General features: G+C 43.2%; 1 protein-coding gene across 2 annotated transcripts; it reads left to right on the forward strand.

Annotated features, from left to right (window-relative positions):
* Window positions 1-441: 441 nt before the first annotated feature.
* On the forward strand, window positions 442-24,305 carry UBASH3A (ubiquitin associated and SH3 domain containing A). Of its 2 annotated transcripts, none has more exons than XM_074149043.1 (14): window positions 442-554; window positions 4,009-4,062; window positions 5,934-6,120; window positions 8,770-8,968; window positions 9,656-9,825; window positions 10,742-10,950; window positions 11,803-11,929; window positions 13,896-14,004; window positions 15,269-15,391; window positions 16,185-16,277; window positions 17,348-17,492; window positions 21,668-21,774; window positions 22,290-22,396; window positions 23,281-24,305. In XM_074149043.1, the coding sequence occupies exons 1-14, from the start codon at window positions 442-444 to the stop codon at window positions 23,416-23,418; spliced, it is 1,881 nt and encodes a 626-aa protein (XP_074005144.1). In that variant the 3' UTR covers window positions 23,419-24,305. The 2 variants fall into 2 exon arrangements, with proteins under 2 accessions (XP_074005144.1, XP_074005154.1); XM_074149053.1 differs by having other exon boundaries at window positions 13,905-14,004; window positions 21,668-21,780; window positions 23,281-23,418.
* Window positions 24,306-24,855: the final 550 nt, after the last annotated feature.

Here is a 24,855-nt window from a genome sequence, read left to right on the forward strand (position 1 = left end):
TACAAACTAACTTCTTACATGCTGCAGGGCCTCACCTCCCCCCGCTGCAGTAGCAACTCAGGTGAATTTCTTGGCTTTCAGAAGACAATTTAAAATGAAGAGCTAAAGTGACCCAGCCTTAGACCCTTCAGCAGGTCCATGCACTATGTGGTGTTTACCTTTGGACTGCTAGTCTTGTTCTGCTGGGGCAGATGGGAAAAGCCTGCAGATAGCTTTTGATTCTTTAGCCACCTAAAACAAAAATTCAGAGATGCAGATGCTAAGAAAACAGGATGTCAGCTTTTGTCAGAAAAGATCGCAAGAGGTTTGAGGTTTTCTTTTTTTTATTTTAGCTGCTTCTTTTTCTCTCTCTCTCATTTTCTTCCTCCCTCCCTCTCACCCTCCTCCCACCTCCCAATTTCTGTCAGCACTCAGTGCACGGCCAGGGGAAAAGCGGAGGAGATGGCGGTGGCTGAGACACAGCTGTACGCAAAGGTGTCCAACAAGCGCAGGAGCAAAAGCACCTCTGCACTCCTCGAGTCTCTCCTCGCCAAAGGATTCCCGGCTCATATCGCGTGAGTAATGTGTTTGGCTGCCTTTGCACAGTAAGAGGTATTTAAGATATAAGAGGTTTTTATCATAAGATCTTGAAAGCAGGTAGCTGGGTTTTTTTTCATCAAGAGAGAGAGTGTGCTGCTTTCTGGGGGGGGATGTTCCTGTGCGGGAATCAGACCTGTCTTGCTTTTAATTTCTTGTAGAACAGTGTGTACTGCTCATATTGCAAAAACAAGTTGCTCTGCATCCATTTTTATAATTACTGTGTATATCTGAAGACACGTGCCCTTCCATGTCTTCAGGTTGAGAGGTTTCACAACAAGTTAAGAAGTTGATGTCCAAAGTTTTCTCTTGGGATATATTCTCTTTCATTTTTTTCTGCGTATCGCTGTTATTATAAGGGAGTTAAATGTGGATGTAAGCTCTATCCTGAGGTTGTTTTGGGGACTGACAAAGATCTCTTACAGGATTTTGTCACTAGAAGCAGTTTTAAAAGAATAAGCTTTCCTTAACAAGATACCACATAAGTCTGTCGCTTTTTCTTCCTGTCTTGAATCAGGATCTTGTTCCAAAAGAATACCCTAGCCTCAAAATATAATAGTGAAGAATCAGACACTATTCTTGGCAACCCCAATGGATGAGAGATTAAGTGGTCGCAGCATTTCCAACCAAGTTAATAAAAAAGAAACATTGGGATCACTCCTCCCCCAAACATTGCCCTAGTCGGACAGGGAAGTTTTGAGGAGGATTTTCCAACTTCTGAACAGCAAGTATGGGCGCCTCAGTTCAAACTGTTCAAAAACTAAATCTTTTTATATAAATGTCAAAGAACTCCTCATTAAAAAAATTTTAAAAGGAGACAATATCTTTCCATTTTGACTCTTCATTGAAAACTAAGCAAGTCAAAAAAGGTTCCACAAGTAAGTGCTGTGTTGCTTTTCTAGGAACACCTGTGTTCAGTGGAACAACTTTCAGACACAATGGGCACAGCTTACAAGGAAACTGTGGATCTCTTGTTCCCAGTTATACCCAGTGGAATTTTAGTAGTGCAGCTGAAAACCTGGCTCATCATTTCTCTAATAATACTCTAAGTTTGGTCACCCCAAAATAATGGCTAGTTTCTGAATTTTTTATCCTGTATGTGATGTTTTTCAAATTGTCTTTGAACCACTTTCTGCTGTTACTGAGATGGTTTTCTCCTTCCCAGGTCAAAATCAAGAAGCAATGGCAGAAGTACTATGTGAATTGACATAAAATGACGAAATATCCAAAAGCACTTTATTTTTTAATTTTTGAATTTTTTTTGCTTGTATTGACTTTAAGACCTTCAAAATTTCAATTGTGCTTTCATAAAACCTTTTGGCTGTGTCTGTAATTCCTGTATTGAACTGTAAATGGAAGTACTGAGAAGTTGTTCTTTTGAGACGTCCTGGCCTGAGAAAAACAAGGCTGGGTGGAAACACTACAAAATCTTTCACAATGTAGAAACAGCACACCAAAACAACATTTCCCCAGACAACAAAAACAAAATATGTGAGGATCAAGCCTAGCATTGATCAACAAAATGGGCCTCCCCTGGTTCTTAGACAGAAGTGAACTATATCAGCAGTTTTCTGCTTTAGCGAAGAGCCAGTTTATTCTCGCTGTAATGACACTATTTTTAATACAGATTTTCAACGGTTTATTCCTACTCTTTATCTCAGAGAATTTGGTATATACAGAATTTATTCCATGTATTATCTTTCAATCTTTACTGTTCATCTTGTAAGCATAGCATGTCTAGTCACAGCCTAATGCTCTCCGGACGCTAAGGGCTCTACGAACCCTGACGGAAAGCATCCCACAGCCAACATATATGCTGAGACAAAAGGTGGGAAGAGGCACAGAGAGGAGCACAAGGGAGCAAGGAGGTAGTACTGAGCAGCATGACAGTCCATGCTCTCAGGTCTTGCTTGTTTTATTACATTTATGGTTATACAGGCCCTATGGTAAAGAAAAGCTGAAGTGAAGCTCCATTTGGCTTCAGGGCTGTTTGCACAGAGCTTCTTTCTGACTGGGAGGAGTAGCAGGGCATGAAGTGGTAAAACACTCACTTGGAGGTGTAACTAGTGGTTGACAAAGTCCAGCATCGTTGGCTGAGCAGTGGCAGGTACTGACATTTCAATAGGATACGGCACAAAGGGTTGCATGGGGAGAATGGCAAAAACACAGGTTGTTCATGCTTCATGTGGCAGAGAAAGGGGAGCCAGCAGAGGGGCAGAAAGAAAATGTGCAGGACTATTCGGTCACAGAGGACACAGGCTAGTTTTAGACCAGCTAGCTCATGGTTTTGCATTGAATTGGCCATGGTAGTTGATTTACTTTATGGACAAGAAAGGTAGAAGATAAAGCTTGAGTGGAAAGACTCACATCAGCTCTCATCCATGTTGAGCCCCTACTAAAGAGCCAGGCATGGTTGCACATACATGTAAGTGCATTTCAATGTTGTTAACAAGGCCATATGTAGGTTTTGCACTAGAGAGAAGACAGAAGGCTAGGAGGAACCACTCAGGATGAGTCTGAGTCCTGCTGCTTAATGCACTCATTGCACTGCTGGTGTCACAGAGATGAATGGAGCATAAAAACGTGAGGAGACTAAACAAATCAATGCCCTAGCAGCCAGAAAGGGTGGCCTCAAGATAGAAGAAAAGGGATGAGCAGATGCCAAGCAATTTAGCATATTTTCCTCCATGTCCACTGTCTCTACCTCCCCTCCATGTCTTTTCTGAGAAGTTTGTGATTTACAGGACTGGAAATGGGGTTCATGGGTGCAGGTGCTACTTCAACACCGGAATCCTTCACCCATCACCTAACATTCAGTCACAAAGACTTGTTCATGTGAAGCACATAGTTGGCATTTTGAAAGCTCTAGTGAGAAAAGCAAATGCACATCAAACCTGATCCTAGCGAATGACACTTGAGAGAAACGTGAGATATTGTCCCTCATCTTGGACTGAAATGGTGGCTTAGATCTGGCTCTCTGCTGGCCTATGGCAGATCTTCAACACAGATTTTCAAACCTCAATATAAGTATGTTTTGCTTTGGTTATATGTATAGACTTGGGCCTGTCATCTTGAACCAGAACATTATCCTATGAACTGAGCAAACCCTCCTCTTTCAGTGTGTGGATGGATGGTTTACCCAACCCTAAGGAAATCCGTATAGTCTGTAAGGCTGCTTAGGAAACACCTCCAGAACACAATGAACGACATCCTGTGGGGAGGACAGGTTACCAGTTTTCAAGGAATTAAAGACTTGCAGTGGAAAAAACTATCAGGAGGGCTTCAAGAATATTAGTATTTGCCAGGAATAACCTAGTTGTTAAAGGTTCTGCCAGTGTTGGAAAATAGACTTGGTGACCACAGCATGTTCATCCTTTACTTTCTAGGAGTTTTCTTTCTGTTACTCTGATGAATTAAAATATTTTTTTCCAGGCAAAAAGCCTTGGCTGCTACTGGACAAAAGACAATAGAAGATGCTGCAAAATGGTAAGTACCTGTGATTCATAGAATCATAGAATTGTCTAGGTTGGAAGGGACCTTTAAGATCATCTAGTCTAACCATCAACCTAACTCTGACAAAAACAAAAAAACCACATCACTAAACCATGTCACTAAGCACTATGTCAACCAGTCTTTTGAACACCTCCAGGGATGGTGCCTCAACCACTTCCCTGGGCAGCCCATTCCAATGCTTAATAACCCTTTCATGTAAAAATTTTTCCTAATATCCAATCTGAACCTCCCCTGAAGCAACTTGAGGCCATTTCCTCTTGTCCTAGGAGTGCTTTCACATTAAAATTGGGTAAAAATCCTTCTTCATGTGCTGATTGTGTCACTGAATTTGAAGTTAGCTGCCATAAAAACCCCTGCACCTGAGGTTTTGGGTTTTTTTTAATTTTAGTTTATGCAGAGAAAGAAATAATTTTATTTGTACTGGTTATTTGCAGTCCAGGTCTAGGGTGAATCAAAAAAGCTGAGGAGGAAAAGGCAGTCTTGGGTAAAAACAGCTGTGTTCACCACAGTGACGTTAGTCAATTCATGGGACAGGCTGCTCTGGGCAGACACTCCTCCTCAGTTTTAAGCCTCCTGCTTATTTATGGCCTTGGCCACTGAAGTCTTCTCACTGCCTCCGCAAGGGGTTCCTGGGATCCAAGCCAGGATTGCAGGCACGCATCAGGGCATGTCCAAGAAGGTGCTCAGAGCCCCCCTTGGGTAAATGTTCCCTGCCATGGCACAGCACTTGCACCTCATGGTGGGCACCCGTGGGCAACAGGGATGGGGCCTGGGGGGGGAACCTGGACTCTCCATCTCTATGGAAAAGAGAAAGGGAACGGGGGAAATATCTGTAAACCTGTGGTTGCACTTACAAATGCATGCAGTAACAACATGGGGTTAAATGGCAATGGCCGAAGGCAAACAGCCTGAGTTCTTACCTTGAGAAAGGGTCATTGTAAAATAAATGAAAGGCTGATGGTCAGAAGGCCGTATCATTAGAGTAAAAATCCCTTGTTAGGCTTGATCCCTACAAAAGTTTTTTCCTCTGTACCAAGACTCCCACAGAGTATTCATATGCTGCTAATTGATTTTTTGCTTTAATTGACTCTCAAATCAAACCCAGTCTTTCCTTGCATTCTCTTTTGCGTTTTGTTGTGCTTTTTGGGGGTTCTTGGTTTGATCAGTTTTCTTTGTTTTTTGGTGTTCCTTTTTTTTTTTTGAAAAACCAGAGGAGGCATTTGAGAATGGCAGATTCTTCTCAATTTTTTGTCAGGGATGCTGCCATGCTTTCCAACAATTATTCCCAATCCAACATCTGTGAAGCCAGACATACAGCATATGCAGAACGGAGTGGAGGATATCATCATGTGGGATATGAGTTTCTGACCTTTGCTTGTGCATTTTCTCATTTTTCTTGTTTGCTTTTACTAGGGCTGAATAAAAATCCTAGCTCTGTTTGATTATTTTTTTAATCTTCCGTTATTTTTCATTTTGGCATTCTTCAACATTTTTTTCCCATTTTCTACTCTGTTTTGAGTCATAAAAAAGAGGTGAAAATAACCTGAAAAACCCTAAAAAAATCTTTTTTGTTTTCTTTCATTTTCAGATATTGAAAGAAGTGAAGGTACATAGTAAAATGTAAAGTACACAAAAAATAAGCAGAAGAAAAACCCATTCTCCATTAGTTAGTATTTCAGAGTGAAAATTTGCAAAGAGTTTTTATTTTAGCTTTTCATTTGTAAGAAAATATCAACCTTGTATTTCCTTTTTCTGATCTCTACTATGGATGTCTTCAACCACAGGAAACAGGAGTAAGTAAGCAGTGCACACACTTAGTCTCTGTGATACACTCTTGATTTCAGGTTGCACTCCCACTGCAATGATCCCTCTCTGGATGACCCAATCCCTCAGGAGTATGCTCTTTACTTGTGTCCCACCGGCCGTTTGCATAACCATCTGCAAGAGTTTTGGAAGGAGAGCAAGCGCCAGTGCGGGAAAAACAGAGCCCACGAGGTTTTTCCACACATCACTCTCTGCGACTTCTTCACAGTAAGGCACAAAAGACTTGGCAAGGGTCGAATACCAACAACTGGTGAAAGTGGACTGCCTACAGTTGTCTTACACCAGAAGTTCTCCTTGGTGATCAAACTAACATGACCTAGGTCCAGGCATGTTTGCTTAATACTTGAATGTTCAGCCCCTACATAGGCACAGGGGACTTTCTTCCCACCACCTCATCATACCTAAAAATCATATGCTGGGGCCAGTGGGATGCTTCAGGGCAGCTGAGTGACACGTGTCTAGCATCCATCTAGAGCAACCCTGTGCAGTCCAGGCTGCACACGGACCTGCCAGTGGGAAGCACTTCTAGCCACCCGCAGCTATTGGTAGGCAAGAGAGACCATGCCCATTGATGCATCGATCTAGGATGTTAAACCTTCCCGCCCAGGGCAGCAGTGGTTGCCTTCAGCCAACTGTGCAGGAGTGACAGTGTTATCATAGGATGTAGACAACTTTGGTACTATGCCTATGGGAATCTCAGGGAAATCCCTGCCTCCCCGAGAGAGCCCCAGACCAAAGGTCACTGCTGTGGTGGCTCATCTCAGGCACGTCTCAGTCTTTACTGTTTCTATTGAAGCTTAGATGTTGTGAAAAAGACAGAAGCAGAATGCACAGGGGTGGAAGGAGCAAGGGGAACTGGGCTGGAGTCCAGCAGTGCAATTGAGTCACTTCGCCAATAATTTAAGATGGAAGTCAGGCTCCTGAACTGGACTCCACGGGCTGTTTTCTGGTTCTGGAGATGCTACTGTCCTCCTACTTAGCCTTTTGAATGATTGATAACCCTCCAGAGAACTTCCCAGCAGAGCTGCTTCTCCTTCATGGGCGAATGTGCCAATATCAGCAAAGACCAACAAAGATCTGGAAAACCTCTGGAGCCAACTGGTATCCAGTTTTTGCGTGGTGGTGGTGCTGCACATGAACATTAGCTGCAGCTAAGTATGCTGAAACAGACACGAGTTAGAGCAGCTGGACAAAATTATCATGTTAATCAATCATACTTTCATGCTAAACCATGCTGCTAAGCACAGACAGTGAAAATAAGAGTATTTTGTTGCAGAATATTGAATAGCAGGATACTCTGTGGCCTTTAATCACAATTATACAGAACAAAAACCATCAATTAATAACGAATGCCATGCTGTTGAAAGGTGTCAAGTTTAAAGGCCTGCCCCTGGAAGACATGACTGAATTGCAACCCTCACCTCATGCCCCTCAGCCCTGTTTCAGGTAGCATATTCCTGGGGATAAATGCACCCTCCGCTGTTGTCCTCTGCTCCTCAGCTGTCAGCAAGAGCTGACCTGGGCACCTCACAGGCAGAAAGCGAGACTCACTGACCTGGCTCCCACCTCCTTCTCCCGACTCAGCCCTCTCCTGTTTCCTGACTCTCCATGTCTTTTGCAGCTCCTGGGCTTGTCAGCCCCAGAGGAGACTGCTGCACGGCACTTGCCCTGGTGCAGGATCCCACTCGCCCCTTTCCCCCCACAGCCCAGTCTGCCCAGTGCCCCTCAGATCATCTCCCCTCCCCATGCCTGAGCCTCATCAGGCAGTGGGTTTGTGGCTTAAGAAATGCTCAAGAGAGAAAGATAGTCTAAGCAGGCCTAGCTCCTTTCTTTTCTTCTGCTATTCCCTTTCAGCAGCTTGACCCAGTGTAAAGGCTAAATGGATGAAATAGCTCTGTGGGGGAGAATAAAGCAGCGTGGAAATGGAGCATCATTAATGTTTCTGACTTTGGCTGGACAGCACAGATTTCGTCTTTGTCTCTTCACTGCTTAAATTGCTTAATTGCCACTTTTTGTTGAAGCATGGCTCTCTAAAATCCTTTTATTTGCTGTGTTTAAGGCATTAAGGATCATAATGGCAAAGACGCCAAAAGATGACTGATTTTGCTAGGTATGTCACTCAGAATCTAAGATCTTGAAGTTTCAGCAGCAGTGATTTCAGCTGTTGGATAACAATAACGCAAATTCTTACTTAGAACTGAAGAGGGAAATCATGATCCCTGCCTCATTTCAGACAGGTTAATGCACACCTGTCAGATCGTAAAATATTTTCATTCTTTCCTACCCAGGCTAGGTACATCTCCTGGTAGAATCATAGAATGGTTAGAGTTGGAAGCGACCATAAAGATCATCTAGTTCCAACCTCCCTGCCATGGGCAGGGACACCTCCCACTAGAGCAGGTTGCTCAAAGCCCCATCCAGCCTGGCCTTGAACACTTCCAGGGACGGGGCATCCACAGCTTCTCTGGGCAACCTGTTCCAGTGCCTCACCACCCTCACAGGAAAGAATTTATTTCAAGTATCTAATCTAAATTTCCCCTCTTTCAATTTAAAACCATTACCCCTCATCCTATCACTACATTCCCTGATAAAGAGTCCCTCCCCATCTCTCCTGTAGGCCCCCTTTAGGTATTGGAAGGAAGACTCAATCTCCTATTATAGCACCAGGATACTGTGATGATTAAACTGCCCAGTATTACGGATTTTAACACCAGGAATTTCAGAAAAGTTCGTAGGTGTGTTGTCATTCTCAGGAAGTCTAATGCCCACTCTGTTTTCTGGTATTACTGTATGACACAGGCTACAATAGTGGGGCTTGAGCCAGTGGGTAAAGCCTGCTCTTCTGTTTTCTTTCAGTGTGAAGACCAGAAAGTTGAATTATTGTATGACACCTTAAAGCGAGTTGGTGACAGCTTTTCACAGAGCTTTCCGACATCCATTTCCCTATCACTACATTCATCCACCAGCTATCTTGGCTTTTTCATTGGTGACAGCCATGCAAATATCCTCAAAGAGTTAGCTCTGGCATTCTCATCAGAGGCTGCAGCCCTGGCAGGTAGGACCAACATCAGAAGGAAAATGGGTGGATCGTCGCACAAATGCTTAGGCATAGTAATTGAAAGCATCTCCTGTGTCTTCGGGGAAGATTATCTGATGTTTTATGCCAGCAAATACCCTTTCTTTCTACAGATTTGAAAATAACATGGCTAGGGGAGCATGTTTTAGACTTTGAAGACACTGTACTTTTGTCTAGAAGCTGAAATGGTTGTCTGTGTAACTTGATAGGCCAAAATTAGGATATCCTGGACCTCCATCTGCATGGTGCTGTGGCCCAGCCTGGTGGCCTGACTGCATCCCTGAGGAATAGATCCTAATTCCCCCTCCAGCGACATCCAAGGCAAACTGCATCACCAGTGGAGACTGAAAGCACATAGCTCCAGAATAGCTTCATCTGGGAGAAATGAGTTCAGTACATGTCAGACTGGGAGAGGAATTCAAACACTGTTCATTTTTTTTTTTCTCCCAGCGGAAGCCAGAGAGCAAATCCAGTCCAGATTTTTGAGTTATTTTGGCATGATTAAAACCATGACATTCTGCAAAACAGCTACTCAGCAAAACTATGCTATGCTCTACTACTAATGACTATGATATTTCCTGTATCATGAAAAGCATATAGGACAAAACAAGAAGAGCTTTAAATGATCTTCACTTCTATGTTGTGACGTGATTGTTTTATTCCTAGATTGCCATGTGAAGCCCTGCCTAAAGCAGCTCCACCTTACCTTGGCTCACAAGTTTTATCCTCACCATCAGAAGACTTTGGAACAATTGGCCAAGTGCATTAACCCAGAAGAGACCTGCCAGTGGGTAGCTGCTCTCTACTCACGGGACATGCGTTTTGTGCATTACCAGGTACTATCATCAGACGCATTTAATTTCCTGACCCCATGGTCAAACTCTTTGCTACAGTCATCTTGCCTTTTTTTTTTCATTAAGAAAATCAGTGCATGCACAGTACACTGTTTCAAAAAGCATGGTTGTTTCAAGTACCTCTTTGGGTTGAAAAACTATACTCGTAAATGAGTAGAAGATACCTTTATGGTAGTCTGCTTGACCTGCATGTCAGCAAGGTCCTAATTCCAAACTCCAGAAAAAAAAAAACAACAAAACAACCCTAATCTTACCAGGACATGAGAAAATAAGAGAGACAGGAAATTATGATGTTTGAATATTTGTTAGGATTTGCCAGAACAAAGCTTTGCAGTAAAATTGCATTCGGCAAAATTAGTTTTCTTTATTGTTTCAGCCATGATGAAAACTGCACAGATTAAATATCAGTGAGCAGAGTACAGTTCTCAGTGATGATTTTCTGTTCAACAAGACTCTTGGTTAAAACCAGCGAGCACTTTTCCAGTTCTCATTTCCAAATTTAAATTATGGAATGATCAACATTTTTTAGTCAGATCAGTATATCGCTTTGTCACAAGTTTCATATTGGATTTTGGTCACACTCAGGAGAGCTGCAAGTAATCACAAAAATAGCTGATAATGCTTTTGTTATGTCTGCTTTCAAGTAAGCCTGTACTAGGTAGAGGAAAAAAAAAGTATTTTTATGAAAACTAAGTGCCTATTTTTACACATACTGCAATTGCAGTAGAGTCTTCCTTTTTCTCTGCCGAAGTGCTGTTAAAGAGCACGCTGCAGAGTGGAAAATAGCACTGGCCACTGTATCCAGTAGAGAGTTGAGCAAGCATCCCCTGAACCACCGCGGCACATGCAGCAGCGGGCTCTGGCCAGCAGCCTGACCCTGCTACGTGTTCCTCCCTAGACGCTGAGGGCCCTCTTCCAGTACAAGCCCCAGAACATCGATGAACTCATGATCAACACTGGGGACTTCATCTACGTTGACCCGAGGCAGCAGTCAGACGTGAGTGAAGGTTGGGTGATCGGAACCTCGCATCGGACCGGCTGCAGGGGTTTTCTTCCCGAAAACTACACCGAGAGGGCCAACGAGTCAGACACATGGGTTAAGCACAGGTAAGTTTGGGTTTTGTGGGTGTTGCTTTATGTCAACTGGTTTTCCTGCTGGGCATCCATGGCAGCGTTCCTCCTCACCATGAGCTGTGGGCTGCCAGGTAGGAGCTGGAGGTGATGTGGGCAGAGGAGAGGGGCTCTGGGTGGGATGCTGAGACTTCTGGAAGAAAAGACATAAATCACACACCCACAGACACCCAGAGTTCATTAGTTCAGCTGCTCAAGGGCTGACCTCTGTTTGCTCTTGAACAACCTGAACGTCCTAATGAATTTTAAAAGACCACGTTCTGCCGGGCAGGCTGAGCCTTCTGCCTGGCTCACTGCTTGCTTCTTTCTTCTTTTTTTCTCATTTCAAGAGCTTGCAAAGTTAACTTGAAATGAAACCACAAAAAGGTTACTCCACCACCTTGAGCCCACCCTCATCTTGTTGATTTACCCTGTATCAGCAGGCATCTGTCTGGCTTCCTGCACTTTGCTCTGCAGCTGACAGCACGGCTGATGCCACTTGTAGATTAGAGCTGATTTTTTCTAAGCAGGGAGGTGTAGGTACACTTCTTGCTGCATCCTCAGAGACAGAGAGGAGGCAACCAGGTAGTATTTCCTGTTTGAAGCTTACACTTTTAGCAAGGTTACACCCAATATATGCCATCAGTTCATATTACTTTAGCCTCATTTTTACTGGGCAAATTCTAAAGCAAGAACAATGTGATGAAGTGGATTGTAAGTGTGCAAAAAATATTGAACGAATCCGGACTTACACATGCCTGTGGACAAAACCGTGACTTAAAAATCCCTTCTATTTGTGTGTGTGGCCCATATGTTTGTGTGTGTGTGTTGCTTCTGCTTTTCCTACAGGGAATATGTTTTTGTGACAGCTTCAAGGTTATTCACACAATCTGAAAATGAACCTAATGTAAAGCTGAATGGAGAAGTCCATAACCCTAATATGTCAAGGAGCGTAACCAATGTCCTTTCTCTTCAGGTAATTGTTTTTTTCCATTTCTTATCTTCACCATGTACTCATGCAGATATGCTATTAATTAAAAGCATTTAAGCAATTTAATGGTATCTTCCTTTTCTGTCCTACACTTTCATATTATGTTGTAATGCACACTCATATGCTCATACTGTATGATATATAATATCTCAAAAATATTTTGTAACCTATATGATGTACATTAATCTTGCCTTCTTTCATAAAAGTCTTTTCCTGTCATACTAGCACAATGTATGAGCACTCTGCTCAGGTTTCTCTGTGCACAGCCTTACTGGGCAAGCTGTGCAGAGGTATGGTGACAAGTCTGACAAGTGAGACGCAGGCGCAACTTTCATATAGGTTCATAGCAGAGTAACTAGAGCAGAATTAGGCTCATTGTTCATTGTTACTTTTATGTCCAGATTCTGTGGATGTCACCTTGGTGGGTTTTGTGGTCCCAGATCTTAGCACAATTAAATGTTTCATCTTCTTTTGTATTTTTATATACATAGCTAATGCAAATAACTGCATAGACCTGCAACAGTAAGAGACTAGCTAGCTGGAAAGGTTAGCAGCATTGATGGGATTACATTTTTGTCCCAGTTTCAAAATCAACAGGTATCAATTTTTTCCCAGGTTTTCCACTGGTCTTCTAGTAGGAAGAGCAAAACAAATAAGGACTCTGTTTTTTTAACTTCAGCACGTTTGGTCCTGCATTGCCTTATTGGCTCTGACTGTCAGGGGTGCCAAGCACCTGGCACACTGACATGCTGCAGAAGGCTCTTTGGGCTTGCTGGCCCCACGGTCTCTCTTCTTGCTGTGCGGGGGAATAACCCCAGGTTCATTTGTGCTAACATCAGAGAAACTTGAGGGCATCTTGAGGGAACTTCCATCCTGGGGCCTCCCAGGACGCTGTGTGCATGCCTGTAAGACAGAAACTTCTGCACAAGTCACACATCCTTCCACTGGCTCTTGATTGCTCTTGGCCTCTTATCTAGCTCAGATCTGTGGCAGAGCCGCTGCTTTGCCTGAGGAACACGTTGTGCAGACGTGCACGTCTCCAGTCTAGGAGTTTCCCTGGCCTCTGGGTTCCTCCTAAGCAGAAGAGCAAGACCACAAAACCGCAGTTTTAACCCCTGATCTTGCGGTGGTTGATTTGTGTTCCATGACAGAAATGCAATCGAGGTTAGCAGAATACATGAATATCAATCTCATGCCACTTCTTAAGAGTTCCTTTCTCTGGTGCTGAAGATACACATCATTAACCTTAGTGCTGCAGCAGTAACGCTGCGGTGGGTTACTGTTGAAAAAGTTTTAAAGCCTTTGACCTGTTCCTCTCATCTTTATTTAACATGCATTGTATACTAACCCCAAACTACTTTGGACTTCTTTGTTATTCCATGCAGTCTGAGTAAAAAAGTAGCCTCAGAGGAGAACTGTGGGCCAGTTGAATATTGTAAAAGTAGTGTTTTCATTAGGAAGAGAAGGACGAGCTTGGTGTTAGTCCTGTTGTAGAAAAGAGCATTACCACTTAAATCTTAGCTAGTTTCCCTCTTTTGTTTATATATATGATATATATTAAAATTTGATATATATATGATATATATTAATATATTATATATATGATATATATATGATATATATTAAAATTTTAATGCCTTTTGGCACTGGAATTGAAAATTCTGTTATCAGCATTACCTTTCACTAGTGTAAACACAGAGTTAAAACCTAACCTGTAGCCCATGAAGGTCAGGAATCTCTTTCATTTGCCTTCAGCAGAGAGCCAGTCAGGCTTACTATTGCCCTAAAGACAGGCACCTATTATAGCAGTTCCTTTCTCCCTTGCTCTGTGCTTGTTATAAATCTCCACAGGACAAGTCTGCTTTCCTTCCTCCACCAGGCAGCATCCAGGAATCCAGACTTTTCATGCAGGTTACCTATAATATTGTAATGAAAAATCCTTTTTACACAGCTGTCTCAGAATGCCACCCTGCGAAGAGGTGTGCTGGTGATGCGCCACGGGGAAAGAGTTGATCAGGTCTTTGGCAAATCTTGGCTTCAACAGTGCTTGACTGCAGATGGTGAGTGAGATAATGGAAGGTCCTTAGCAAATCGGGACTGAAACTAATTAACCCCAGTAATGGGTACAAGAGGTTCAGTCTCCTATGTGTAAATGTAAACACTGGCACAAAAGTGTGAGTAACATTGCAAGTCAGGTACAGCACTGCTTTGACCTGCATGTTACCAGTATTTCTTCATGTCCTAAAGTCCTTCATGTTTGTGTTGGATAATTTGGGACAACAATAGTACATCACTAGTCAAACCTGGGGAAGAAGAGCAAGAACAAACCGTGGTGGAAATGACATGTCAGCACTGTACCTAATTAAAAGCTGAATTTATTGGCCCTCTCTCTCAAAAAAGTATGTTTTGACATGAAGAAAACTGACCCAGAATGGGGAAATACATGTCAGGAGGAAAGAGGGAAACAAGGGGAACAAGAAGGTGGGAGTTCAGAAGGGAGAGATTTATGCTGAAAGTATCCTTTGTTATGCTGGAGATCTCCTATATTAAGTGTGCAAAATTCACACTAGATAGAGGGTGGTACCTTCTGGCTGCATAATCATATCATTGGTTTCATTTTTCTTCAGTAGTAATGCTGGTTTTTGTAGGTTTGGCAATAGTAAAAGAATATCGATATGGAGTGGATTTTTGCTTCATTTGGGCCCCACAAAGCTGAATTCTCACAATTTCCTGTCCTCTCTCTCCTCTCCTGTTTCGCTCCTTCAGAGCTTGCAAAAGAGGTGCTGTTTTGTTAGGACAGGTGTTTTCCCAAGCTGGTGTTGTGACCTTAAAACGTGATCTCTTTAAGGTAATAGCCCTCAGCAGGTTTTTTTCATCAGTGAGACACTATGTCTGTAGTACTAAAATAATCCTGGATGCATCTGAATTCAGGCACTGCCCCATAATCCCACAAACTGCTTAGTTATTCACTGTCTCCTTGGCGTGGTCTTGGCTGATGGCAGCTCCCTCTCACCCCCATAGTTTCCAGGTGAGATTTGGGGAGAGCACAGACAATATTTGGTCCCCGTGGGCAGACGGCGTGAGTATTTGAGGTGGAGGGAAGAGAGACTAGCTCCTTAGGCAGATGCCCTGCTTCACCACTTGCTCTTGTGGCCAGAGAACGGGCCCTCACCTGTTTCATTTGACAATCAAGATCTCACTCTGGGCTGACTCTTCAGTACCAGTCATCCAACCATTCAGAAGAAACGAAGCCACTATAATGAAATGCCACCTATGCATTCAGCCCTCCCTTGTGCTGTGGCAAAATGTCCCGCCTCGTTTCAGGAAAATACTACAGAGCGGATCTGAACTTCCCTTCCACACTGCCAAAGCGGAAAGACAGCGTGAAGCACTTCGAATGCGATCCTCCTTTATCTTGCTGTGGTATTTTCCAGTCAAAGCTTATAGGTAAGCTGGATAATAGCCTACTGCAAATGTAAGGGTTTGGGAAGCAGGCTTTCATCATCTGCAAAAGCTCAAACTGGCTTTGCAGTAGAAAACCCTCCTAGCAGCACTCATTGTGGTAACACTTCTCTATGGGCAACCACTGCAAGACCTTGTTAAATAGTAAAATAGAGAGCAGGGCTGGTTGCCCATCTTTGAAACCCATTGTGCCAGTTCCTGGCAAAGAAAGTTAGAAGAAAGAAGCTGCAACATGACCTGTGCCCTGCTGCTTGTCTGCAAGGGACTAATGTCTTATGCAGAATGTCACTGAATGGCTGGTCAGAAGAAGCAGCTTCATGGTCAGCGGAGTGTGGTCACCTCCATCACATGTACCTGACGGGTGACTGGTATGGGTTAGTCTGAATCAATGCACTCACTAGATGAAGTTGTTTCTGCTCTCTGAAGTTGTTTCTGTACCTGACTGTGACAATGCAAGCCTGGTGCAAATGCTTGTCTCCGGCCATTCAGATACATGGAGAAAACCAAATGCCCATCTGCTGTTTGCAGATTTGGAGTGAACCTTCTCTAATAATCCTTCCAACACTCCTTTAACACCTGCTGTTGCAACTAGAATGAGCTTTTTACTGAGCTCAGTCAGATGATAGTGTGAAAAAATGAATAGAAAAGGACTGTCAATGTACACCATGACAATGAAACTGAAAAGCTCCAAGTTGTTTTTTTGCAGGAAGTATTTTGTAGTTGTTTCTCATCTCTCACGATTTGTAAAAGAGCAACTCACTTTGCTGTTCCCATCCAGGGGAAGCTCTGCTGGACCAGGAGGTGACAGTCAGCTATGTGTACTCGTCACCCTCACTCCGCTGCGTACAGACAGCTCAACACATACTGCAGGGTAAGGCAGCAAAAACAGCCAGGTGCTTTTGCCACAGTGAAAACGTCTTCATCAAACTTCCGTGAAGTCTCTCAGATGAGCAGTTAAGAAGATATGCGACTTTGTGGTTATTTGTTGTTATATTTAAGCAGGGAAGACAAGGTGGTTTTGTCTAGCTGGTAATATAGGCAGTAATGAACCTGCTGCCACATGTATGGTCTGGAGAGTACAATCCCGTTAACTCTAATGCTCACTAGTTAAAATGGAATCTGATGTTACATGAAACAGAGGCGTTTCACATCAGGTTGAATTCTACGTTAGTAGCTGCTCATCAAATTACGACTGCCACCTTATCCAGAAAATATTCTGAGCCAAAAAAGCAAATATTTTCAGTGCTCTGAAGAGTATATATGTGAATCAGGGAAGACAGCTTTCTCTTGAAAGCGTTTGCCTTTGCAAGCCAAACTGGTTTAATTCCTTCATACTGCAGAACTTCTTTCATTCTTCTTGCCCTCCCTCTTCCACTCCTGTTTTTTCCTCTTTTGTCCCCTAGGACAGCCCTGACAGAGGTTCCTGGTTCATTACCATGTTTACATCAGAATTACAATGAGAGTGCATTTCTTCTAGGAAGTAGTGCTACTCAGTAACCTCTCTTGAGAATAATCAACAAAATAATGTGTGTTTTAACAAGAGAATTCAACTTCTAATACTTTAGGACAATTTATTGCCCCACTGGGGACCACTAAGCAAAATACTATATAAAGCTGGTAAAAACATTTTCTGTCTAAAGTTTATTCAGATTGCAACATTACTGAGGATTTTTTATTCTATTCTATCCTGTACCTTACTTAACATCACAAGAGAGCTCCAGAAATAATAACAATAATGTAAGAATTTGTAGTGCCTTAGCATTAGTCAGACAAGAATGCAACGTTGGTTTCGTTTAATCAACACAATCCTCTTTTGTTCGACAACAAAGAATTCTTTTTCATTAATGAAAACATTACAGCAAAAAAAGTAGAATGTATAGCACAAATGTAACACTTTGAGCGTACCTTTCTCTTCTTAATAAACATGTCTTGTTCTTGCAGGGCTTAAATTAGATCAAAAAGTCAGAATCAGGGTGGAACCAGGACTGTTTGAATGGACCAAGTGGGAAGCAAGCAGAGTAATTCCTAACTTCATGACTTTGACAGAACTGGCAGAGGCCTCCTACACAATAGACACAAGTTACAGGTAATTGCTCCATATCTAGCTGTTAAAGCCATTTATTTTTTTCCCCAGAGGTATCTCTTCATCTTCTAACTTGTCATGTACCATTATGAACACTGGAAAAAACGGGTGATTCTGATCAAATTCAACCCTGCGTAATCCGTTCCCAAAATATGATATGCTGTCAGCTGTCTTGTGCCAAGAGTCAATTTGGTTTGCTGCTCTGAAACAGTGACACACATGCATAACTGGGAATGTGCACACACATAACACGCAGGTGTACCTGCACATGCACAAACATCTGATACTTGTGTATGGGACCAGCCCTGCTCTGCTGTTGCCTTCAAATCCTCCGGTGCAGGCCAATGGCTTGTCATGCACCAGGATAGATGCATTATAGGCATTAGTGCCAGGTATCAGTAGTTTAGTTTTTACCTTTGGCTCATGTGAAGCACACTTTAGAATCATAGAATCATCTAGGTTGGAAGGGACCTTTAAGATCATCGAGTCCAACCGTTAACCTAACACTGCCAAATCCACCAGTAAAACATGTACCTCAGTGTCACATGTACATGTCTTTTAAATACCTCCAGGGATGGTGACTCAACCACTTCCCTGGGCAGCCCATTCCAATGCTTGATAACCCTTTCAGTGAAGAAATTTTTCCCAATATCCAACCTAAACCTCCCCTGGCACAACTTGAGGCCATTTTGTCTTGTCCTATCACTTGCTGCTTGGGAAAAGAGACTGACATCAACCTCACTACACCCTCCTTTCAGGTAGTTGTAGAGAGCAATAAGGTCTCCCCTCAGCCTCCTTTTCTCCAGGCTAAACAACCCCGGTTCCCTCAGCTGCTCCTCCTAAGACTTGTGCTCTGGACCTTTCACCAGCTTTGTTGCTCTTCTCTGGACATGCTCCAGCACCTCAATGTCTTTCTTTTCATGAGGGGCCCAAAACTGAACACAGTTTTTGGGGTGCGGCCTCACCAGTGCTGAGTAGAGAGGGACAATCACTTCCCTATTTCTGCTCACCACACTATTTGATAGAGGTCAGGATGCTGTTGGCCTTCTTGGCCCCTGGAAACACTGCTGGCTCATATTCAGCCACCTGTCGACCAACAAACACCCCCACTTCTCTTTCGACCAGGCAGCTCTCCAGCCACTCTTCCCCAAGCTTGTAGCGCTGCATGGGGTTGTTGTGACCCAAGTGCAGGACCCGGCAGTTGGCCTTTTTGAACCTCATACAATTAGAAATTTAGAAATATGAAGAACAACCTTTTGGGTCAATAACATGCTGGTTTTCAGCGACAAAGAAATGTCAGTTTAGAAAAGGTTAGGAAGCCCATTGTTTAGGGCCTGCAGAGCAGCAGCAAGAGGTCTGCCCCACGGCAGAGGGTGAGCTCGGGCTAGGAGGTGGTGGGGAGCACGGCTCCACACCTGAAACATTGCAGGCTGGTATCACTGAAGCAACAGTTAACAAGAGCTGCTGTCCTGGTTTTGGGGGGCAGGCAGAATAGCAGCATTTCACTAGAATTTATGTTTGTGCCAAATTGGGTCAGGTAGGGGGGTTGTTTTTCTTTGAGTTGCTCAAAGATTAGTATTGTGCTCAGCAAGGACATTTTGGGGCCCTCACAACATGATGGGGAGACATGGTGGTGATGGTGATGCCTTTTCTGAGTGCTTGCAAACCACAGCAGGGCAGGAAATTATAAGCCTCCAATTCAATCTAGCTCCTCATCTTGCTCACAAACCAGGCTGCTCTGTGTTTGCAGCGCACAGCCAGATCCAGGAAATTACTCAGCTAATAAATGTGAGTGTCTCTGGGGTTTCCCATATACGCAAGAAAGGGGGAAAGAGAACTTCTCATGTCTTAATGCTTTTCTTACAGCCAAGCAGCAATCTTCATTTTAAGTTGTATGAAGGAGTAAAATCCTTCATTTCCTTGGTTCATAGTGCTTTCTGGTGTGTTTTACCACCAACAGACTGTTTTCCTTAGGGTTTTTTGTTAAAAAATCACTTGTCTTAAACTTCCACATAGAAAAAGGTGCAGATGCAGAGCAGCGGGAAGTTCAGAGGAGAAGCTCCGAAGCAGTGCTAACTACAGGGTTTCAGATCCCTCACAGCTCACTCAGCTCCAGGCAAACGTGGGGTGGATGAGCTATAAACTTGCACTTAATGATGCCAGTTTCTTCCAATCACATGCAGGGTTCAAAATCCTTGGGTCTCAGGAGCTGGTTTTACCATATTCACCCACTGCTAATGACAACCTTCAACTGGGTTAAGTCCCTGATTGTTCCCTGTCAGCAATGGACCCAACCTAAATTCTCCTGTTTCCAGTGCCACTAAAAGGCAACATGAGTGGTGCTGAAACATTTGCTGCTCATGTCTTGTGTGCTGAGATGAAATCACCTTGAGGTTCACTGGACTCAGTTGCAGACATCTAAGAGCTGGGTGCCTAGGCTACGATGGTTACCTAGCAGCCTTCTTGTCAGTGGAAAGAAGGGGCTACAAAGACAGTGATTTTCCATCTTAGCCTATGTCAGACACTTAAGATAGCGTGAATTGCCTTCTGAAGGGGCTTACTTGTCTCCTTTGACCTAGCCAGACAGTTGAGTTGAGGGCACCTAAGCTTGGGTGACAGTAACCCTGCCTCTCTCTCCTCTCATGCTCCGACAGAAGCAGAGGGTTGGTAAGCACTCTCTGTCCCAGACCAGGATAAACTCTGCCTTTGCCATTCCTACTGTTAAAGAATACCAGTCACAGTGTGAGCCACTTATTTCTTTCCTCTTCACCCTTTGAGTGGAGAACAGAGTCTTCCTTTTCACAACAGCCTTTTGCAGACTGTTATCACATCCTTCTTCAGCCTTTCCTCTGGGCTGAACTCTTCCCATCCTCTCTCATAGGCTGTGCTTTCTGGACCCCTGTTCACTGCTCCTCTCTGGATTTTTGCTTGTTGATCCTCATCTCACTTGCCTGTAGCCCTCGCAGCTGGACACAGCACTCCCACCGAGACCTCAGCCTGGGCTTAGCTCTCCTGTTGCTATTTGGCCTGGAAACCACCTGGGCCAGTGCTGGGGATTCTCAGTTCTGCTGCAGGATGGCTGGTTAATAGCAGGGTTAATACTGAAGGGACAGAGGTGTCAACAGGACAGCACACTAAAAACAAAATAAAATGCAGCTCTGCCAAAAGGCAGACTAGTTTTGAGTCTGATATAGACTTGACTGACCTAGCCAGGAATAATATTAACTATGATTAACAATTCACCATAAGCCTTTCACACAGTTTTACCACCTATTTTCTACTTTTGCCGTTTGTCCTGACTTAATATACCGAGGACTCACCTGGGAAAGTACATTGTGGTACCATGCCTTACTACAATATATCAATCTAATTTCACTTCTACCTATTCACTGAATAAGGAGACAATCAAATTGGGGCAAGGGGGGCAGTTATTTGTAGAAAAAAAATTAACACTGTATTGTATCACAACGCATGGCTAATGATATTTGCCAGCCATAGCAGTGAACGCCTCCCATTTTGGAAGAAGATGGATTAAGAGGATGACATGAAAAATAGAAGAAGTGCTCAGATACTTAGGAGTGGTTCATTGTGGTTAATGTCCTTGGAAACATTTATTTTTTTTAACTCTAGGAGTGAAAGTCTTTACTATCCATTTGTCCAACTAGTGCATATATGCCTTGTTGGTTGTTGATTTTGATTTGCTTTCCTTATTAAGGAGACTAACACTGAGGTAATTTTGAAAGCATTCACATCATCAGTGCCTTGCCGTTTGTTTGAACTGGGTCAGGATTGCTAGAGCTGGGCTACTCTGTATGTCTGCAGTCCACACCTGGGCAGTGGTCCTTGCCAACAGAATTGCTCAAAGCACAAGCTTTTCTTAGGCATGAATCCTACTTTAAATAATCTCCACTGTAAACTATAAGTTTTATTAAAGCATGGTTTTCCCTGCATCGGGTGATTTATGAGCTATGAGATTTAGCCATAAGATTTATGAGAAATTACTGTGGGGGAAACTAATGCTCCATGCAAGCTGATGTAGCAGTATGTCAGCCGAGTATGTCAGTAGATAAACCTATATCCTTTTAACCAAGTGCCTCTTCTCTTGTGGAGTCATTCAGTAGTGCTAACAGAGCCCCATATTCATCTACATTAACATATATTTTTGATTTTATTGTCAGGAGTAACTTCCCCCTCTCTTCTCTGGTGCCATCGGAAAGTTATGAAGACTATGTAAGCAGAAGCTCTGTGGTTATAAAACAGATCATCACTGCCTGCCCCAGCAAAGGTAAAGGTTTCAGATCTTTGTATGTTCTGTCAGACACTTCCAGTAACGGGTACAGGCAGAGATTTGCCAAGAGAAGCACATTTAACATGAGTTGTTGATACTGCACAGAGCTTAAAGTAGGCTCTTAGTCCTTGTCCTGGGCTACACTAAATCAAAATACATGCAATTTATTTAGAAATGAGAAAGCAAGACTAAACACAAGACAGTGGAGTACTAAATTGAAAGAGTATACTCTTTGCCTGGTCTTTCTACACTGGTATGTAGCACAATATAAGATAATATACTTTTCTGGAAAGTTTTTTTTAAATCTTTTCTTAGCAAATGCTTTCTCTTACTAGCTGGCATGCCTACAACACACCAGACCTTTTCTGACCAGCACAATACATCCTGCCACATAATCAAAGAGGTCTGCAAAGATGAACACCCCAAAAGAGCCTCATACTCATCTGCTGATGGGTAGCCTGACAGTGCTACAGCTGCCTTACTACTTTGCTTTGCTTTCTCTGGTATATCAGGTGTCATCCTCATTGTGGGCCACGGCTCTTCCTTGGCATCTTTCACCCGACCTCTGATAGGGCTGCCTGCCAGAGACAGCAGCGACTTTGCCCAGGCAGTACGAAAGGTAAGAAGATTTTATTTTTCAGCAGGAAGCTTCCTTTTGGTTTATTATATTTTTAATAAGGAGCTTGCTTACACAGGGAGATGCATGCCAATACCAATGACATTATCTTTCTCATTATAAAAGGAATCTCATAGTTTTAGCAAAACACTGGAGGTCAAGAGAAGGATTTTCTCCTGGTGAACAGTATGTGACTAGCAGCTAAGTCTTTGGAGAAGGTTTCCATCCAACTCACCTGGAAAGTCAATGCCAGGTAACACCTACAGACAAGAGGCACATTGGAAACTTCTCCATCTGGAGTTACCCTCCTTCCTTTAATAAGAGGGCTAAGAGCTTTCCCTCTCCTCCCCATGGTGTTGTGAGCGTAACATGCAGCTACATTCAGTGAGTCACTCTTTAAGAAGCTGTGTGTTTTTCAAGTCACTCTAAGTTCACTTTGGTGCTCAGCTACCAAATGAGGTGGAGAAAGGTTTTCTTGCCAGCTTCACAAGTGGTGCCTGCACTTGAGACTTGGTCGCCAAGGTTCTTCGTTTATTTGCGTATTATCACCAGTGGCAGTTTTCTTCACTCCAGTGTTCCTTACCATTTGCCTTGATGTGACCAACCAGAGAATTCAGTCTTTGCATATATTTTTACTACCACTGTCTGCGTAAGGAGTGAATATATTTTGATCATCAAATCCACGTATGAATGTGGGGTGATGACACAAGTTCAGCTTTTGCCCCGCAGGCCTCCAGTCTATTTTTAGCTCATTTCAGAAGTGGCAAAATGTCCTGGTCTCTCCTCACAGAACATTCTCAGGGTCTGCTCTCTTCTGTAGCAAGCCCTCCTCTTTTATGTCAAAGCAATGACCCTGCTAGTAACTCTGCTGGTAAATTCTTTCCTAGATCCCTTCTCTGGGCATGTGTTTCTGTGAAGAGATTAAAGAGGAAAACAAATGGCAGATGGTCAACCCACCAGTGAAGACATTAACTCATGGAGCAAATGCAGCATTTAACTGGAGAAATGGTATTGTGGAAGATTAGAAGGCCGGCTCTGCCTTTGCAGTTGTCAAAAATGAGCCAAAGACAGATTATGGTTCAGCACAGTCCAGTGATTCATCCAGACAGATTACAGATGGTGGGAAATACCCTCTCTGAGTTGCCAAAGCATAGGAAAACACTTCTGAGTTTGGTGCCTGAATTCGGTTTTCATTTCAGTGGCTGAGAAGAAGCAACCTAGGAACTGGTGCTCAAGTGAGCAATTAACTCTATTGATGGTGAAAAAAGTACCTTTTAACCTTTTCTGAGAGTATCAATGTTTAATAAATACAGAACTATAAATTCAACTGCTAAAGGCACTAAAGTAGACAATGTTGCATTTTCCAGGACCAAAATACGTCCAGGAAGAATTGCTTTTTTTCATGCACTTGGATATTTTCAGACAAGCAGAGAAACTGGGACAGAAAAAAAGTCATGTCCCACCCGGAAACCAGTTCTACCCAAAGCCACTGAGCTTCCTGTTTGCAGTTCTGTAAGAGGAAATACCACACTGGCTATTTATTTGCCTGTTCTACAAAGTGGTCCACTTTTTATCACAACAGCTCCCCATTCAGCAATTCCTGAGTGATCCGTACTGAAAAGGGGACTAAATGGTTCCTTTTTGAAGAAAACTGAAGGGATTGCTTTACAGTTGCTGGGACAAAGAAAGATGTCCTACATTACTGTACTGGTGATGAAACCGTGACATGAGAAACTCTAACTGCTGAACACTTCCTGAGATGGCAATCCCAAGACAACAGCTTTGCTTCCTGCTGTTCCATGCCAAATTGTATAAATGAGGACACACCTACTGGGCAGGTTGCCCAAAAGGTCTCTGTAGCTCTTCTTTTGGTGATTTGTTCAAGGGAATGTAGCCCTAAAATTTTATGCACAAAAAGGAACATGTCTTTCCACAGTTTTTTTTTCCTTTGTAATTTTTCTTTCTAGTTTTCCTCTCAGATGACTACCTCTGGGAAAGCACAAGTGTTTTTCTTTCAATGAGAGGAAAAGTGGAGGGTTCTCTGTCTCTCTTAGCACGACTAGAAACATTTTCATTTTTACTCTTCATCTCCCTGCTCCTTCTTGACATATTCCTACATACATGTCGTGAGCCATCAATCAGGACATCCGGTAGAGCCCATCCAGCATTCAGGCTTTGGGACTGAGGCATCTGACAAGCACCCTTATCTGAGGGTGTGTGTCAAGGTCCATTTGGATCCCGTTTCACCCAGAGTAGTCTATCACATTAATTCACTTGTTCATCATCCAAGTCATAAAATTTCAGAATTTATAACCCATAAATCTTAATATCGTGCACCTATGAGCAAAATAAAATAATTTGTTCCCCAGCTGGTGGTGAGAGTGCACACCCTTCCACCTCCATCACGGTGTGGACGTCCCCTGTATGACGCTGGGAGGTGCAAAATCCTCAGCAGTCCCGCT

The sequence above is a fragment of the Numenius arquata genome, chromosome 1 (assembly GCF_964106895.1).
Source record: "Numenius arquata chromosome 1, bNumArq3.hap1.1, whole genome shotgun sequence".
NCBI classification, from domain to species: Eukaryota; Metazoa; Chordata; class Aves; order Charadriiformes; family Scolopacidae; genus Numenius; species Numenius arquata.

Coding starts and splice junctions, on each gene's coding strand:
- UBASH3A (XM_074149043.1), top strand. CDS start 442: ATGGCGGTGGCTGAGACACAGCTGTACGCAAAGGTGTCCAACAAGCGC. Junction 8,969..9,655: donor AGAGGCTGCAGCCCTGGCAG/GTAGGACCAACA, acceptor TTTTATTCCTAG/ATTGCCATGTGAAGCCCTGC. Junction 10,951..11,802: donor GACACATGGGTTAAGCACAG/GTAAGTTTGGGT, acceptor CTTTTCCTACAG/GGAATATGTTTTTGTGACAG.